This window comes from Sorex araneus, chromosome 1, assembly GCF_027595985.1.
Source record: "Sorex araneus isolate mSorAra2 chromosome 1, mSorAra2.pri, whole genome shotgun sequence".
NCBI lineage: Eukaryota > Metazoa > Chordata > Mammalia > Eulipotyphla > Soricidae > Sorex > Sorex araneus.
The window spans coordinates 781,153-796,124 of record NC_073302.1 but is presented as its reverse complement, the minus strand read 5'-3'; the positions used below and the strand labels follow the sequence as shown (position 1 = coordinate 796,124).

The 14,972-nt window shown below is 64.1% G+C and overlaps 2 protein-coding genes across 2 annotated transcripts in view; one reads left to right on the top strand and one right to left on the bottom strand.

The window, feature by feature from the left end:
* KCNT1 (potassium sodium-activated channel subfamily T member 1) overlaps positions 1-2,769 on the bottom strand; it is a 29,069-nt gene extending 26,300 nt beyond the window's left edge. The window contains exon 1 of the mRNA XM_055124083.1: positions 2,533-2,769. Within this exon, the coding sequence (XP_054980058.1) occupies positions 2,533-2,747 (215 nt within the window). The 5' untranslated portion in view covers positions 2,748-2,769. The remainder of the gene's footprint in view (positions 1-2,532) is intronic.
* A 5,125-nt stretch (positions 2,770-7,894) lies between these two features.
* Positions 7,895-12,354, top strand: SOHLH1 (spermatogenesis and oogenesis specific basic helix-loop-helix 1). Its single transcript, XM_055124020.1, has 9 exons — positions 7,895-8,004; positions 8,857-9,024; positions 9,621-9,788; positions 9,876-9,999; positions 10,063-10,265; positions 10,476-10,540; positions 11,546-11,645; positions 11,905-12,017; positions 12,143-12,354. The coding sequence occupies exons 1-9, from the start codon at positions 7,895-7,897 to the stop codon at positions 12,352-12,354; spliced, it is 1,263 nt and encodes a 420-aa protein (XP_054979995.1).
* Positions 12,355-14,972: the final 2,618 nt, after the last annotated feature.

Here is a 14,972-nt window from a genome sequence, read left to right as displayed (position 1 = left end):
GTCTCGTCACGGCCCCCCGTCCCCCTGACTCTGTGTCCCCCTGCCACCGTCCCCGCAGCACTGGTCTTCCCGCTCTGCAGCGACAGCTGCTCTGAGACCGGGGGGCTGTGCGGGGCTGCAAGGGCCCACGTCTCTTCCCCCACGTCACTGTCACCTCCGTGAAGTGACCCTGAAAACGGACCCCACCTACTTCCCTTCCTCAGAACAAGCTCAGCCGGAGAGAGGGGCGCAGAGCCCCAGAAGGTGGGCCTCCTGGAACACCTGCCCTTTGACCCCCGGACCCTGCCAGCAGCAGGGCCCGGCGGAGAGAACACTGCCTGGAGGCGTGGCCCCCTCCTCACCTGAGGAGCTGCCTCTGCCCTCCTGGCCCCGGGCGCAGGAGCCCCCCATGCCCCGGGACACGCAGCCTCTGGTCTGCAGCCCGGAGGACGGAGCCAGCGGGCTGCAGGCCCAAGACCGAGGTGGGGCCACGGCCGCCACCGCCCCCTTCAGGCCACTCTGCGTAGAGGGCGGAGGGACCGCCCTTCCCGCCCTGGCCCTGCCGCCTGTCCCGGCGGCTCCAGGCTCACAGCGAGCCCCTGCCCCGCGCTCCTGAAAGCTGAAGGGCCCCACAGGTGAGGCCCACCCTCGCCCCCTGGGTCCTCCTTCCCAGGAGAGGCCGCACACTGCCTCCTCCGCCCAGCCAAGGTGTGACTCATTGCTGTGCCTCTGTCCCATCCCAGCAGGCACCTCCCCCGCCTGGAGCCCCGCCCACCCCGGCACGCTCCTCCCCTGCCTGGAGCCCGCCCACCCCAGCACGCCCCTCCCCCTGCCTGGAGCCCCTCCCACCCAGCACGCTCCTCCCCCTGCCTTGAGCCCCGCCCACCCCGGCATGCTCCTCCCCTCCATGGAGCCCCGCCCACCCCAGCACGCTCCTCCCCTTCCTGGAGCCCCGCCCACCCAGCACGCTCCTCCCCTCCCTGGAGCCCCGCCCACCCCAGCACGCCCCTCCCCTGCCTGGAGCCCCGCCCACCCCAGCACGCTCCTCCCCCTCCCTGGAGCCCAGCCCCATCCCGCACTCCTTTCCCTCAGGGAACTCTTGCAGGACTTCCGCATTGCCCCCTGCAAATACGAGACTGCTGGGCACAGCCTGGTCTCACCTTAAACCTCACCAGCTCTATCTCTGAGCCCCGCCCTGAGGGCCGTCCATCTGTGCGCGGGTCACAGACGGATGGACGGATGGACGGCACCCAGGCCAGAGGCAACAGGGCAACTTCCTTGGGAGAATGAGCTGTCAGGAGCTGGCCTGCATGAGGTCTGCTGCCACACCCTGCCCCACACCCCAGTGGCTCCCAACACCCACCCATAGCATGCCTCTAAAAGGGTCTCCAGAGTTATTCTGAGCACTGTTGGCAGCCTGACAGTTTCCAGCCTCTCCTGCTCTGCTGCAAGCTCGAATAACCAAATATTGGGGGAAATACTAATTTGGTCAGTCCAGGGCTGAAGGGTGAGGCCTGTAGATACCCCCAGCCTTCCACCCGCAACACACAGAAACACACACGCACATGCACACAGATGCGCACTTGTGAACAAGACAAACACGCACAGATGTGCATGCACACAGCGCACACGGTACACATGCACAGGCATACTCAGGTATACTCATGCACAGGCACACAGAGGCACCATACATATATGCACACAAGCACACACAGGTACACAGAGATACACGCCTGCACACAGGTACATACAGGAACACTCAGGTAACACACACACAGGCAGATGCACACAAAGGTATGCGCAAGTACACAGGCACACAGAAATACACAATGCACACATACACACAGGCACACTCGGGTACACACATGCACACACAGGTACACAGAAGCACACACGGGCACGGACAGACACTACAGGCACACTCAGGTACACGCGTGCACACACAGGCGCACACACAGGTAACAGCTCCAGGAGTCCGTGCTCTCCCCGCCCCCAGACAAGCCCGCGCCGGCGGAGACTGCAGGCCCAGATGCTGGTGTTTACCGAGCAGCTATTTGGGGAAGAGCAGCGAGAGCAGCTTCCGCCGCTCGCTCTGCCTGCGGCCCCCTCGCGCCCGGCCGCCTCCAGGGGCCTCCCGGCCGCCTCTTTCCCGAAACGCTCCGATTCCTTCCGCGCCTTCCTCCGGGGAATGCGGGCGGCCGGGAAGGCGGGCGGCCCGGCTAAGTGGCCGCAGCGGAGCCCAAGGACAGGCGCCCGCAGTCAAAAAACAAGTGGCGACGCGGCCAGCGCGACCCCCCACCAGCACACTTCCGGCCCGCGCCCCCGGATCAGCCACGCGCCGCGCGCGGGGGCGGTGAGGGCGGGGCGGGACTGGGTCTCCGGGGGTCTCCCTGGCACCCAGCGCCCGGCCCCTGCTCCGGGCTTCCCCCTCCCGCACCCCCAAACTTCTCGGTGCACGAGCCCAAAGTTGCGGGGTGCGGGGCGCGGGCGCGGGCGCGCGCTCCAGCACCGCGGACAGCGGCGCGGGACGGGGGCGGCGGGCACCTGGCCTACCTGTCCTCGTTCTGGAAGGGGGGGTCTCCCAGAAGCAGGTCCCGGAAGCGGTACCGCGGCGGCAAGGGCAGCCCCTCCGGGTCCAGGTCGCTCATCCTGAGGCCGCCGCTGTCCGGGCGCGCGCCGTCCCCCCGGCCACCGTCCCCGGCGCCTGGCCTCCTGCGGGGACACGCCAGCGCCCCCTCAGCTGTGCCCTGGGCGGCCGCGCTGGGCATGAGGGGGACGCCGCTCTCTCTGCCTGCTCCCGCCCCTGGACCCCGCGGCTGCTCCCCTCCCTCCCCACCCCCTGCTCTGCCGACCGACTGCGCCCAGCTCGGCTTTCTGAGGCCCCAGATGCCCTCCGAGGCTGGGGGGCGGGGGCGCGTCGGGGGGGCACAGCAAGCCCAGGAGGACGACCTGGCCGGGCCTGGGGGGTGGGGCAACAGAAACTGGGCGCAGCAGGGGGATAGGGAGGAGTCCCCAGTGGATCCCGGCAAACCTTCCTGTCCCACCAAACCGTGCGCGGCAGGGCCGGGCTGGAGCAGCCTGGGCAGTGGGGCGGACCCAGGACTAGCAGCCCCACAGCCCATGTCCCTGAGATCTGGCTGTGGCTCACAGCCTGGGGTGGGGGGCAGTGTGGGGCCTCGCAGTCCACACGGTGGGCACAGGTAGTGCCCGGGGCCTGCCAGAAGCAGAGGCACAGAGGGAAAAATGGAGGTCCAGGCACTGGACAGAGTGGGGTCCCACTGCCCTCTGGGGGGGCCGGGGCTCTGGCAGGACACTCTGCAGTGGGGCTGGCGTGGAAACCCCCCCACCCAGGCCGCCCAGCAGAGCCCCTGAGCCCCACACCAAGCGCGGCAGGCGGCTGCCCCAAGCCGAGCTCAGTGTGGGCCCAGCGGCCTCGGGGTCACGGACTCAGGCCCCAGGACTTGGCAGTGCTGAAGAAATAACATGTTCTTGATGCAGCCACGTGGCTGCGCGCTTCCCCGGCTCAGCGGGCCGTGGGCAGGCACCGCCTTGTTTTCTTGGCTGTTCCTTCTTTCTGCAGCCATGAGCACCCCTCAGGGGTGGACCCCGGGACAGCAGGACCCCAATATGAACTGCTCCTCGGGGGCTCCTCTCCCTCCTGCTGGCTAGAGCGGGGGCTCTCAGGGGCCCTGCTTGGCTCTGGCAAGGCAGGAGGCTGCGTGTCTCCGTGTGGGGTCCCCAGGCTGCCTCTCACAGTGCCACAGACCCCAGGGCCCCTTGAAGTGGCTCTGCTGGGTCCACTTCCCCTGGACGCCCGGGACCTATGTGCTGGCAGCTGCACCCCAAGAGGTGGGGTCTGAAGAGGACCCTAACTCTACGTCACTGAGAGCTCCGGGGTGTAGGGAGATGGGGAGTCCCAGCCTGGCTGAAGCTGAGGGGTCCAGGTGAGCGAGGACAGCCTCAGACGCGGATCCCAGACCCCCAAACCACACCCTTTCTCTCCTGTGACAGTGAAGACTCCGTGTGTCATTGTGAACCTCCCCCAGCACTGGAAGGGGGGGTGTGCAGGCAAGTGAGAGGCAGCCCGGTCCCCCGGGCCCCAGCACAGGGCAGCCAGGCTAGAGGGTAGCGGGGCCTGCTGGCTGGGCCGTGGGGCAGTCCATTTCCTCAACATCTCCGGCGTCTCTGGGAAGACAGGAGATGACTGGATTTAGTGCGTTAGCAAGCGCCAGGCTGTGGGGCTGGCTGGGCTCCCACAGATGCACCCCTGACCCTGGCACCCAGCCCTGCACAGCCTCTCTCATCAGCTGGAAGCCACTCTGGGGAGCCCGGCCGGGTGCAGAGCTGAGATGCAGCCAGAGGGGCCCGGGGTAAGAGAGGTTCTGGCCCCGGGAGCTCAATGCCCATGACCACCCGTGCCAGGGAGCAGGACCAGCTGCTGTGTGCCAGCCTGGGCACAGACAGCACGGCACAGACTTCGTGGGGCCCCACTGCCGAACAGGCCCCGGCGGGCAGTGGGGGGCTGGTGCCCTGGTGCAGTCAGAGGACCGCAAATGGCAGGAAATCCTGCTGCTTCTGTCCCCTTGAGTTCAGAGGGCCCATGGGTAGGACCAACGGACAGTAATGGGTAACCCCAGCCACACCAGTCCCCCTGATTCCAGTGCCAAGACCCTCTTCCTAAGGAAATGTGGACCCATATCCCACCTCAGACTGGAGCAGCCACACAGCACCACAATTGGGGCCTTGAGCTCAGTGGACAGAGCACATGTCCAGCACGCAAAGGCTCCAAGTTCAACCCTGCACCACATGGCCCTGGGCACTGTCAGCTGAGGCCGGGTGGCCCCCAACACCTCTAAACCGCACAGGATTTACCTGAGACCAGAGCGAAGGCAGGGCTAGGCATGACTCAGCGGGCAAAGTCCCAGCAGCATCCTGCACCTTGTTTGTGGGACTCGCGAGCACTGCAGAGGAACCGTCCCCAGCACCCAGATGTGACAGTGTGACCCTGTGGGCAGCTCCACCAGAGGGCGTGGTGACCACAGACAGCACACGGCCAAGCAAGGGGGCAGGCAGGAAGGCCACTGGACAAAAGGTTCGTGAACTAGCAGGTTCCACTAGCAAAGGAGCTGTGGGGCATTATCTGGCCAGCAGGCAAAGCTCATGCCCAGGATGAGGTGGGGCTGGACAGCCGCACAGAGACAGCCCGAGAAGCAGGGGCCTCCCTGGTGCCCGAGCATGCCCACGGGCTTGGAACTCCAGCAGGCACGGCCGGAGCACGGCACATGCCAGGTGGCAGCCCACAGGGTATGTGTGCCTGTGCACGCTCAAGGATGTGCACGTGGGCATGTACATATCTGGCATATCTGGGCACATATGTAATGTGCACACACAAGGATGTCTACATGCACACACATGTATGGAGTGTGTGTACAGTGCCTGTATGCACTTGCATTCACGTGGCCTGTGCAGCCGGTGCCCAGGGGAGTCTGCGGACACTGCAGTGCCACCGGGCTCCGTGCCAGCGGCTGGAAAGGCCCATCCCTGCTGACCGCCGCAGAAAAGCGAAGAGCTGCCTCTTCTTGGTAATTAAAAGCTGGGGCTGTCCAAGGCATCCAGCAGCAGGGCCGGTCCCCGGGGACCCTGCCCCCCTCTTATGAGGGCAGGCAGCTGCATCGGGAGGACACCCCACCCGCAGGTGTGAGTTCACTAAGAGCAGGTGAGAGCTGCTTCCAGGCCTCCTCCGCAGAGACAGAGAGACAGAGAGACAGGGAGACAGGCAGACAAGGACCACAGCCTGACGGTGAACATGGCCCGTCTGATGCAGAGCTGCTAGCATACATAAAACATTTGAGGGGGGTTGAGGTATAGGACCCAGGTGTGATCATTTACATCTGGAAATTTACATAGATCATTTACATAGGTAGTCATTAGCATAGGAAATTCTCTTGGGGAGACACTCTGTCTCCCAGGGACATCTACACTGCTTTTATCTTTTCCTCTAGTTGTATTACTTACCAATACTTGCAGTTGTTTGGATAAGCACAGTAAGAGACAAAGATCCCAACACTTAGTTCTCTGGGCTCTGAGAAGAAACAAGGCTTTTTAACACTTAGCTCTCTGGCTCTGAGAGCAAGCAAGGTTTACCGCAAATCCCAGACTAATCTCTAAGTCTTCAGCCAGTTCAAGCTTGTCCTTCCCCCGGGGGTCCTGTCTCTTAAGTTGTAACAGCTTGCATGCACAAGACCATGCATTTATGCTCTCTAACTGTCCCATTTCAATGCCAGGGTAGCTTTCACCCCGGGTCTATCCCAGTCACACAGCAGGACCTCCCTTTGGGGGGTTAGGAACTACAGCCACAGAAGCCTGAGTCTAGTAATTATGGCGATGCCCAGGAGTAGATATATTTCAGAGTCAATCAACTCCCAAATATTAGGAGCATAGCACTAACGGACTTTCTGTGTTTAACCAAAGAACATTGCTCTATGTAAAAAGGCTAGAGGGCAAATAGAAAAGCAGGTACAAATACACAGTACTTCAAATACAAAGTAGCACAAATATAAAACCCAGTTACCAGAAAGTTTTGGCTTATAAGACTGACTTGGGGAACTGTGACAATGAGAAGTAAAATGGGAAGGTTAAAGATAAACTTTAAGGGGGCTGGAGTAATAGCACAGCGGGTAGGGCGTTTGCCTTGCACACGGCAGACCCGGGTTCGATTCCCAGCATCCCATATGGTCCCCTGAGCACCGCCAGGGTAATTCCTGAGTGCAGAGCCAGAAGTAACCCCTGTGCATAGCCGGGTGTGACCCAAAAAGCAAATAAATAAATAAATAAATAAACTTTAAATTAGGGATGCTAGCAAGAGCATGGTAAGCTTGTCTGGGAGGAGGAAAAAGGGCAATTCACGGATGAAGCCTAAAGCACCAAGGGTTAGTATCCAACAGGCAGGGGAGGCAGCGGCTGTGGCTGGGACCCCCTGAGCCATGCAGTGCCCACTCCACAGGGCAGGTGGCGAGGCCAGGGCTCACCCCTGAGTGTTCCAGCTTGGTCAGTCCTCCCACCCTCGTGTCCCTCCCCAGGCCCCCTATACTGACCCCAGGAGCTGTCACAGCGGTGGCCAGGTCCCCTGGGAAGCCTGTGAGCTGCGTCCACAGCTTATGCAGCACACGGGGAGGATGGCCCCAAACTCAATGGGCACCCAGCCTGTCCTCTAGGGCACCTCGCCTAACCCCTTCTCCACACTTTTCTGCAGTGATCTCAGATCCCCAGCACGACTGCGACCTGTCACCATTAAGCAGGGGTCACTTCCAGTCCTAAACACACAGGCCAGTTACACCCCCAGCACCCCCTCTGCTGCGCTGAGTCCAGCCACATCCTGGAGGTGGACAGAGTGGCCGGTTGGGGGCGACAGGTATAGATGACACGGCCATGGGCGATGTCCGTGTCCCCTCTGCCCCTACAGAGAGGGACCCTGCCCGCCCATGGGGAGAGCGCCCCTGCACCGGCTCTGTGCTGCGGGTCTGGTCCCTCCCGGCCTGCTCTGGGCAGGTGACACGGAGGTGCCAGGCGTGCTGTCCATGGTTTCCCGGGACGCCATGCTGCGGACAGGGAGCGGCGTGAGCGGCCTGACCCGCGACGGCCTCACCGGGCACCGCCCGCCGCTCTGCCGGCAGGGCTGCTGGGGCACAGCGGCCACTAGGGGGGACGAGCGGCCGCGCCCCAGCGCCCCTACTCCGGCCGCAGCCCGCAGGGCCACGGACAGCCGGACGCACGCTCCGGCCTCCCGCGGCGCCCACCTCCCGGCGGGGAGGGCCGCGCGGCGTACCTGGGCACGCAGCCGTCGTCGAGCTCGAAGGTCCGGTTGGTGCGGCCCCCGCGGCCGCCCCCGGGACCGCGCGCCCCGTCGGGGAGCGCCATGCGCTGCTGCTGCCCCGTGCGCCGGGCCCGGGGGCGGCGAGGGGACCAGGGGGACGTGGCTGCTCTCCAGGCTCTGTCCCGGCGACACTCGTCCCCGGGCGGGGAGGGGCGCGCCCCCTGCCGCGCGCGCCGGGAACTGCGGGGCGGGCGGGGCGGGAGCGGGCGGGGCTCCCGGGCCCTCGCGGACCCTGCTCCGCGGCCAGCCCAGACGGAGCCTGACCCCCACCCAGCGCCTCCATGGGGTCTGCACGGAGGCGCCACGACGGCGGGGGCAGCGTCCCTAGAGTCCAAGGTTCCCGACCCCGGCCCACCCCTCCTCCAGGGCCCTGCCTGATCCGGGTCCTCCCGAGTCGCCCTCCGCCCCCACACCGCAGCCCCGCCAGGCCTGGGGGATCTTTGGCCCCGCCCCCCGGGCGCTGGCCAGCCTCGGGGTCAGCCGCAGCACCCTGCCCTTCTCCCGGGTGCCCCCACCATCCTGAACTAGGAGGGTCCACGGCCAGTGGGGCCCGCGGGGGCCAGACCGGGACCGCTCAGGGAAGCAGAGTGGGGGCAGGGCAGGACAGGGCAGGCGGTGGTGGCCCCGGGGGTCCCTGGGAGGAGCCTCGGGATCCTGGGCGTGCTGGGGGCCGGGCCAGCGGACACCTCCGTGCAGCCCCGTCCGTCGCGTCTGGTCTGCGGGGCCCGGGGCGCGGCCCCTCGCTCACGCTCTGTGGAAGCCCCCCACACCCCCCGCCCCCGGCGCCCAGCCCCCCTCGTCCTTCCGGCCGGCCCCTCCTGCAGCGCGGGGGACCCCGGGGCCGCCCCGCGCTGGGCTGCTTGCTTTGCGGGTGGTGCTAGGGGTCACTCCTGGGGGCTCCCCCGCGGTGCAGTGCCCTGGACTCTCAGCCCGGCCCCAGCGCTCCCTCTATCCCCTCTGCCGCTGCGGAGCGCGAGACCCCCGGGGTCTGAGACGCGCCGCAGGGACGAGCTCCGAGGCTTCCGGGGCCAAGGGTCAAGCAGGACGCGGATCCAGGCCACTCCGCCGCCCTCCTACCCAGGGGGCTGGGCCGCTGACCCGCAGTGGCCCACGCTCGTCCCCAAGTTTCTAACGTCCCGGGGCCACCCGGTCCTGTCCTTCGGAGAGGGAGGGTCAGTGCCGCTCCTGGCACTCTCCTGGGGAGAAGTTGGCGGCCCCGCCGAGCAGGCGAGAGCCAGCGGCAGGGCGGGCGCGGAGGCTCGGGCGGTGCCCAAGGCAGGACACACGCGAGACTGGGCGGCGGCCGCGAGGGCCTAGGCGGGAAGAACGTGGCGGCGCCCCGTGTGGCACAGGCGCGGGTCACGTGTAGGTGCGGGCAGTGAACACGTGAGGGGTCGGTAGCCGGCCCATTCAGGTTGGCTGGGAATTATGGGGGGCGGGGCTGTGCGCGTGGGGGCGGGGCTTGTGCGCAATGGGCGTGGCTGTGCAAGGGGATGCTTGTGCTTGGGGGCGGGGCTTGTGCGCAATGGGCGTGGCTGTGCACAGGGGATGCTTGTGCTTGGGGGCGGGGCTGTGCACGGAGGCGTGGCCGTGTACGTGGGACTAGGGACTGTGCACGTGGGGGCGTGGCGTGCACGTGGGGCTGGGGACTGTGCACGTGGGCCGGGGCGTGCCCGTGGGGGCGTGGCCTGCACGTGGGGGCGTGGCTTTCGGGCGCCAGTCCCGGGTCTGCGTCAGGTGCCGGCTCATGGCGTCCGCGGTTCCCCAGGCTCCGGGGGCCCAAGGGTGAGGACCCGGCGAGAGCGCCCCGGGGTGCTGGGGGCCCCGGGGCGGGGCCGCGTGCCGAGCTCTGGCTTCTTGTCCGCAGCGGCGCCCCCAGGCCCCGCTCGCCGTCCCAACAGCTGCCCCGGAACGTGCTCAGCGAGAGGGAGCGCAGGTGCGGGCGGGCGCGCGGGGGGCGCGGGGGCGCGGGCGGCCCCGACGGCCCCGACGGCCCCGGGGTCACGCGCGCCCGTGCCCGCAGGAAGCGGATCTCGGCGAGCTGCGCGCACCTGCGGGCGCTGCTGCCGCGCTTCGAGGGCCGCCGCGAGGACATGGCCTCGGTGCTGGAGATGGCCGTGCAGTTCCTGCGCCTGGCGGGGCCCGCGGTGAGTGGCCGCGCGCGGGGCCCGGGCGCCGCCGCGCGCCCCCGCTGAGCCCGTCTCTTGCAGGGCGGCGGCGACGCGTGGCCCGCGCGGCAGGACCTGGCGCAGGTGGCCCTGACCCCACGGACCCAGGCGGCCGCGGCCGAGCTCAGCGTGGACGCGCCCGGCGGCACCGCGCCAGCGTTCGTGTCGTCTGGGCAGCAGGACGGGGGCCACCGCCCGGACGGCCCCGCCGTGTGTCTCGGGGAGCGGAGCCCGCCGGACGCCCGGTTTCTGGCGTTTCTCTTCTCGGGGGGCGGGAAGGGGCTGCGGGGACTCCAGGGCCCGCCGCCTCCCGGGCACCTCCTCCCGCCGCGGGGTGGGGGGGCTGGAGAGGAATGCTGGGTGCCGCAGACGGTGCTGGGGTTCGGGGGCTGGGGGTTGCTTCTGGAAACTTCTAGGCAGAGACTGGGCTCTAGCTCTGCGCCTCTGCCTTTCAGGCTGACCAGCACCCCCAGCCGAGTGGGTGTGGCTGAGGCCCGCGGTGGGCCGTCCCCCATGCCTGGTAAGTGGGGTCTGCAGTCCTGAGGCGGGTCCATCTGGGGTGGCAGGGATGACACTGACCCGCTGTGCTTTCCAGACCACCGACCTCAGGCAGGTCAGCAGCAGGATGGGGACCGTCACCGCTGGTGGCACTGGCCGGTCTGTCCCATCCTGTCCTGGGCAGGCGTTCAGGGCTGTGCCCCTGCGGAGTCCTGCCCTTCTCGCCAGGCTGTAGTGCCCGACATGCCATACCTGTCTGCACGTGTACATGTGTGCTGTGTCTGCGTGAGCCTGCATCTGTGCGCGTGAACCTGCACTTGTATGTGTGTGCTTGTGACTGTGTGCACATGTGTACATCTGTATAGGTGTGTCTGTGTCTGTGCATGTGTACATCTGCACACTATGTCTGCACGTGTATGCCTGTGTGCTCATGTATGTCACGTATGTACACACGTGTGCCTGTGTGCTCATGTACATGTGTGTGTGCATATTTGCACATGCATTTGTGTGTTCATATACCTCTGCGTGTGTGCACATAATAGTGTCCTGTGTCTGTGTGCTCATGTACATCTGTGCATGCATGTCTGCATGTGTACACATGTGCCTGTTCACGTGTCCTTGTATCTGTGCACATGTATATCTGTGCACACGTGTCTGTCTGCACATGTATGTGTGTACTTGCATCCATGTGTATATGTCTGCATGTGTCTCCATGCATGCTGCTGTGCACCTTCGTGTGTATGTGTGAGTACCCCATGTGACATGTTGTCATTCTTGGTGACTGTGCCCAGCATGGCCTCACTGGTGCTGTCACTCCCTGGACACTGGCTGTGGTAACCAACCGCATGTGAGCACCTGTGTGTCAGCCATGTGCCCTCAGCCCCAAGACTGCTTGCTAGGGGGTGTGGCCCAGTGTAGAGAGTGGGCGGGGTCCTGGCAGGGCAGGTCCTGAGGGTGTCCTCTCTCGGAGCCCACCTTCCCCAGTGCTGAGTGCCCCCCTCCAGCCGAACCCTGCTCTCTCCCGCAGAGCTTTCCTGTGGGGTGCCCCGGGCCCTCAGCCCACATTCGCCCAGAGACCTGAGGCTGCCCCCAACGTGGTCCCCATTGGAGAGTGAAGAGTCGCTAAGGTGCATGGGCCCACTTGGGTGGGGGGCCGAGGGGACCGGGCCGCTGCTGGATGTCAGGTGGGTACCCGCGAATGCCCTGCACATGCCCTGTTCCCTGCCCTCATCATGCCTGTGCCTGTGCAGGCCCGAAGCGGCTGTGTGCCCGTGTGGCTGTTCTCTGGAATCGCCTGTCTTGCTAGATCCCATGTGTGGCTGCCGTGGAGCTGGGCCCGTGGCGGGCACCAGCCCTTGCTCAGAACCCGCGGGCGTTGGGGCTCAGGCTGGGGCATCATCTTGCCCCGGGCCCCCATGCCTCGTCTAGGTCCGTGTCAGAAGGTGATCTGGAAGATGGGAGCCCCTTTCTCCTCATGACCGGTCCTGAGTGGTGGCTGGGTGAGTGTGGGGCTGGTGGCCACCTCACGGGAGGGAGGAGGGAGGCTCCTGCCAGGGCAGGCGGGGCTGAAGGCACCGGGGACGTGTGACTGCTCACTGCCCTGTCAGTGTGGCCTCTCTTTCAGGATCCCTGGAGGCCAGCTGTGTCCCCTCTCGGGCCCTGGCCAGGAGCAGCCCCTTGGAAGGCGTGGAGCCGGGCTTCCTGACAGGCCCTGAGCACAGCCCCCAGGAGCTGCAGGATGGCCCCATTGAGCCCTGGGGCTTGGATGTGGGGGGCGCAGGCACGGCTGTGAGGGATGAGGCTGACAGCATCTTCGCTGACTTCCTGGCTTACTAGGCCCGCGGGGCCTGGCTCTCGGGCTGTGGCCACATCTGATTGGTGGAGAGGCTGACATTAAAGAGAAGGAGCCCTTGGTGGCAGGGCCGACTCTGCTGGCTTGTGTGTCTCATTGGGCCGCGGATCCATCTTTAGGGCTCTGCTCCCTGCTACCCCCGGGAAGGGGCCAGGCCTGGGGGGCCCCATCTGTCCCTCTCTGCCTCAAGGGTGCCCCAGCTACAGAGCCTTCATGCCAGAGGGGCCCCAGGAAGGGGCTGCTGGGGACCACGCCCCACGGTCCTGCGGCCCCAGGGCAGTCTGGCTTGATGTTGCTGAACCAGCAGTGGTACTCGGTGCCGCTACCAGGCCGAGAGCTGACCCTCAGGTGCCCACCAGCTCAGGCCGCTGGGCAGGGACAGATGTCTGCTTTCCTCGGCCTGGGGGCTGGGCCTGGACAGAGCGCAGCTTTGCCGGCCGGGGCCCCTGTTGTTCTGGCGTCCCCTCTTTTGCCTTAGTTTCTGAGGCTGGGCGCTGGCTGGTGAGGGAGCCACCCCCTCACTCTTTCAAGAGTTCCTGCATCCCTTGAGCCATGTCACAGCCCTGGGTCCATGTTTGCTGTGTGGCTCAGGGCAACTGTCTGAGGTGGCAGGCACTGCCCTCTCCACCTCTGAGGCTCCAAGCCCAGTGTGAGACAAGCCCCAGCCCTGAGGTTCCTGTTTACCTCACGTGGGAGAAGGGCCCCACAGAGCGTTCCATGTGGCCCAGGAGCACCCGGAGATGCTCTGGGGTGTGGAGCCGATGGCCTGCCTGTGGGACCATCCTGGGTGTGAGCCCTTCCATGGCCCCTCACCTTCCCCCGTAGGCTGGAGTGGCACCACTCCGCCGGAGGGCCCTGTGTGCAAGTTACTCCAGAAGTAGGGCCCATCCTCATGCCTGGGTGGCAGCTCCAGGGAAGCTGGTTGTCAGGAGGTCTGTGGTATCTGATCCTCCTGGGTTCTGCACTAAATGAGAGGGACCAAAGTATTCTGTGACTGCACCTTCTCTGGAAGAAATATCACTCAGCCGCTCTTGTGCACTTGGTTCTTCTCAGCCCTGTTCTGGTGACCGTGGCACAGCATTGCCAAATCTGAGTTAAGCTGTTCCAGACATAGGTGGTGGTGGCGCTGTGTGAACGTAGGTGGGTGTTGCTGTACTAGCTGAACACCCTATCCCCAAACAACTCTTGATTGTGGGGACACCCCCATCACCTCAGATTCTCTGGTCTGCATAGACACCCCGCCTCCTCACAGAGTCTGTGGATGGGTGGACATTCACACTTTGTCACAGTCTCTGTGGACTGGGTGGACATCCCTATTTCCTCACAGACTCTGGACTAAATGGACACTCCTTTTCCTCAACAGAATCTGTGGACTGGATGGGCATTCCCATTTCCTCACAGACTATGTGGACTGTGGGGTCACCCCTATATCTTCACAGACTCTGGACTGTGTGGACATCCACAATTCATCACAAACTCTGTGGAGTGTTGGGTATCCCTGTCTCCTCTATGGACTTGGAGAAAACCCTCATTTTCTCACAGACTCTGAACTGTGGGGATATCTCTATCTCCTCACAGACTTTGTGGAATGGGTGGACACTCCTTTTTCTCACACTCTGTGGACTGGGGATCATCCACATTCCTCAGACACTATGGAGTGTTGGAATACCCCTGTCTCCTCACAACTATGACTGGTGAGACATCGCCACTTCTGCACAGACTCTGGATTATGGGGAAACCCGTCTCTTTACTGTGGACTTAAGGGGTCATCCTTATTTTCTCACATACTATGTGGCTATGGGGAAATCTCATCACAGTCTTTGTGAACTGAGTGGATATCCCCGTTTCCTCATAGATTTGTGGACTATGAGGAAACTCCTGTCCCCTCACAACTCTGTAGACTGGAGGGACGTCACCATTGTATCACATACACTGTGGACTTTGGGGCACCACATCTAACAGACTCTGGACTGGGTCGACACGTTTTCCTCTTAGACTCTGGAATGGGTAGACATCTCCATTTTGTCATATACTCTGTGGACTGTGTGGATACCCAAATCTGTCACAGACTCTGGACTGGATAGAAATCCCCATCTTCTCACAGATTCTTTGGACTGTGGGGACACCGTATTTCCTCAAGACTGTCAACTTGGGGGGCATACCCATTTCCTCACAGTCTATGTGGCTGTGGGCACACACCCATCACCTCACAATCTTCGTGGACTGGGTTGACACCCCCATTTCTTCACAGGCTTGTGGAATTTGGGGATACCCCCGTCTCCTCACAGACTCAGAATTGTGTTCACAAATGGATATGACATACCATTTCCTCTTAGACTCTGTGGAGTCTGGTGTCACCCCTGTGTCCTCACACAATCTTTTGACTGGGGGACATCCCCTTTTCCTCACAGACTCTGTGGACTGTGGGGACATTCCTTTCTTCTCAGACTCTGAGGACTGGTGGACACTCCTTTTCCTCAAAGACTTTCTGGACTGGGGATCATCTTATCTCCTAACATACTCTGTGGACCTTAGGGACACCCATGTGTGTGTTCACAAAAAGGCTATGGGGCTCTATCTCTCCCTTCGCCTGCGTTCGGTA

Coding starts and splice junctions, on each gene's coding strand:
- SOHLH1 (XM_055124020.1), top strand. CDS start 7,895: ATGCGCTGCTGCTGCCCCGTGCGCCGGGCCCGGGGGCGGCGAGGGGAC. Junction 10,000..10,062: donor TGCGCCTGGCGGGGCCCGCG/GTGAGTGGCCGC, acceptor CGTCTCTTGCAG/GGCGGCGGCGACGCGTGGCC. Junction 11,646..11,904: donor GAGAGTGAAGAGTCGCTAAG/GTGCATGGGCCC, acceptor GTTGGGGCTCAG/GCTGGGGCATCATCTTGCCC.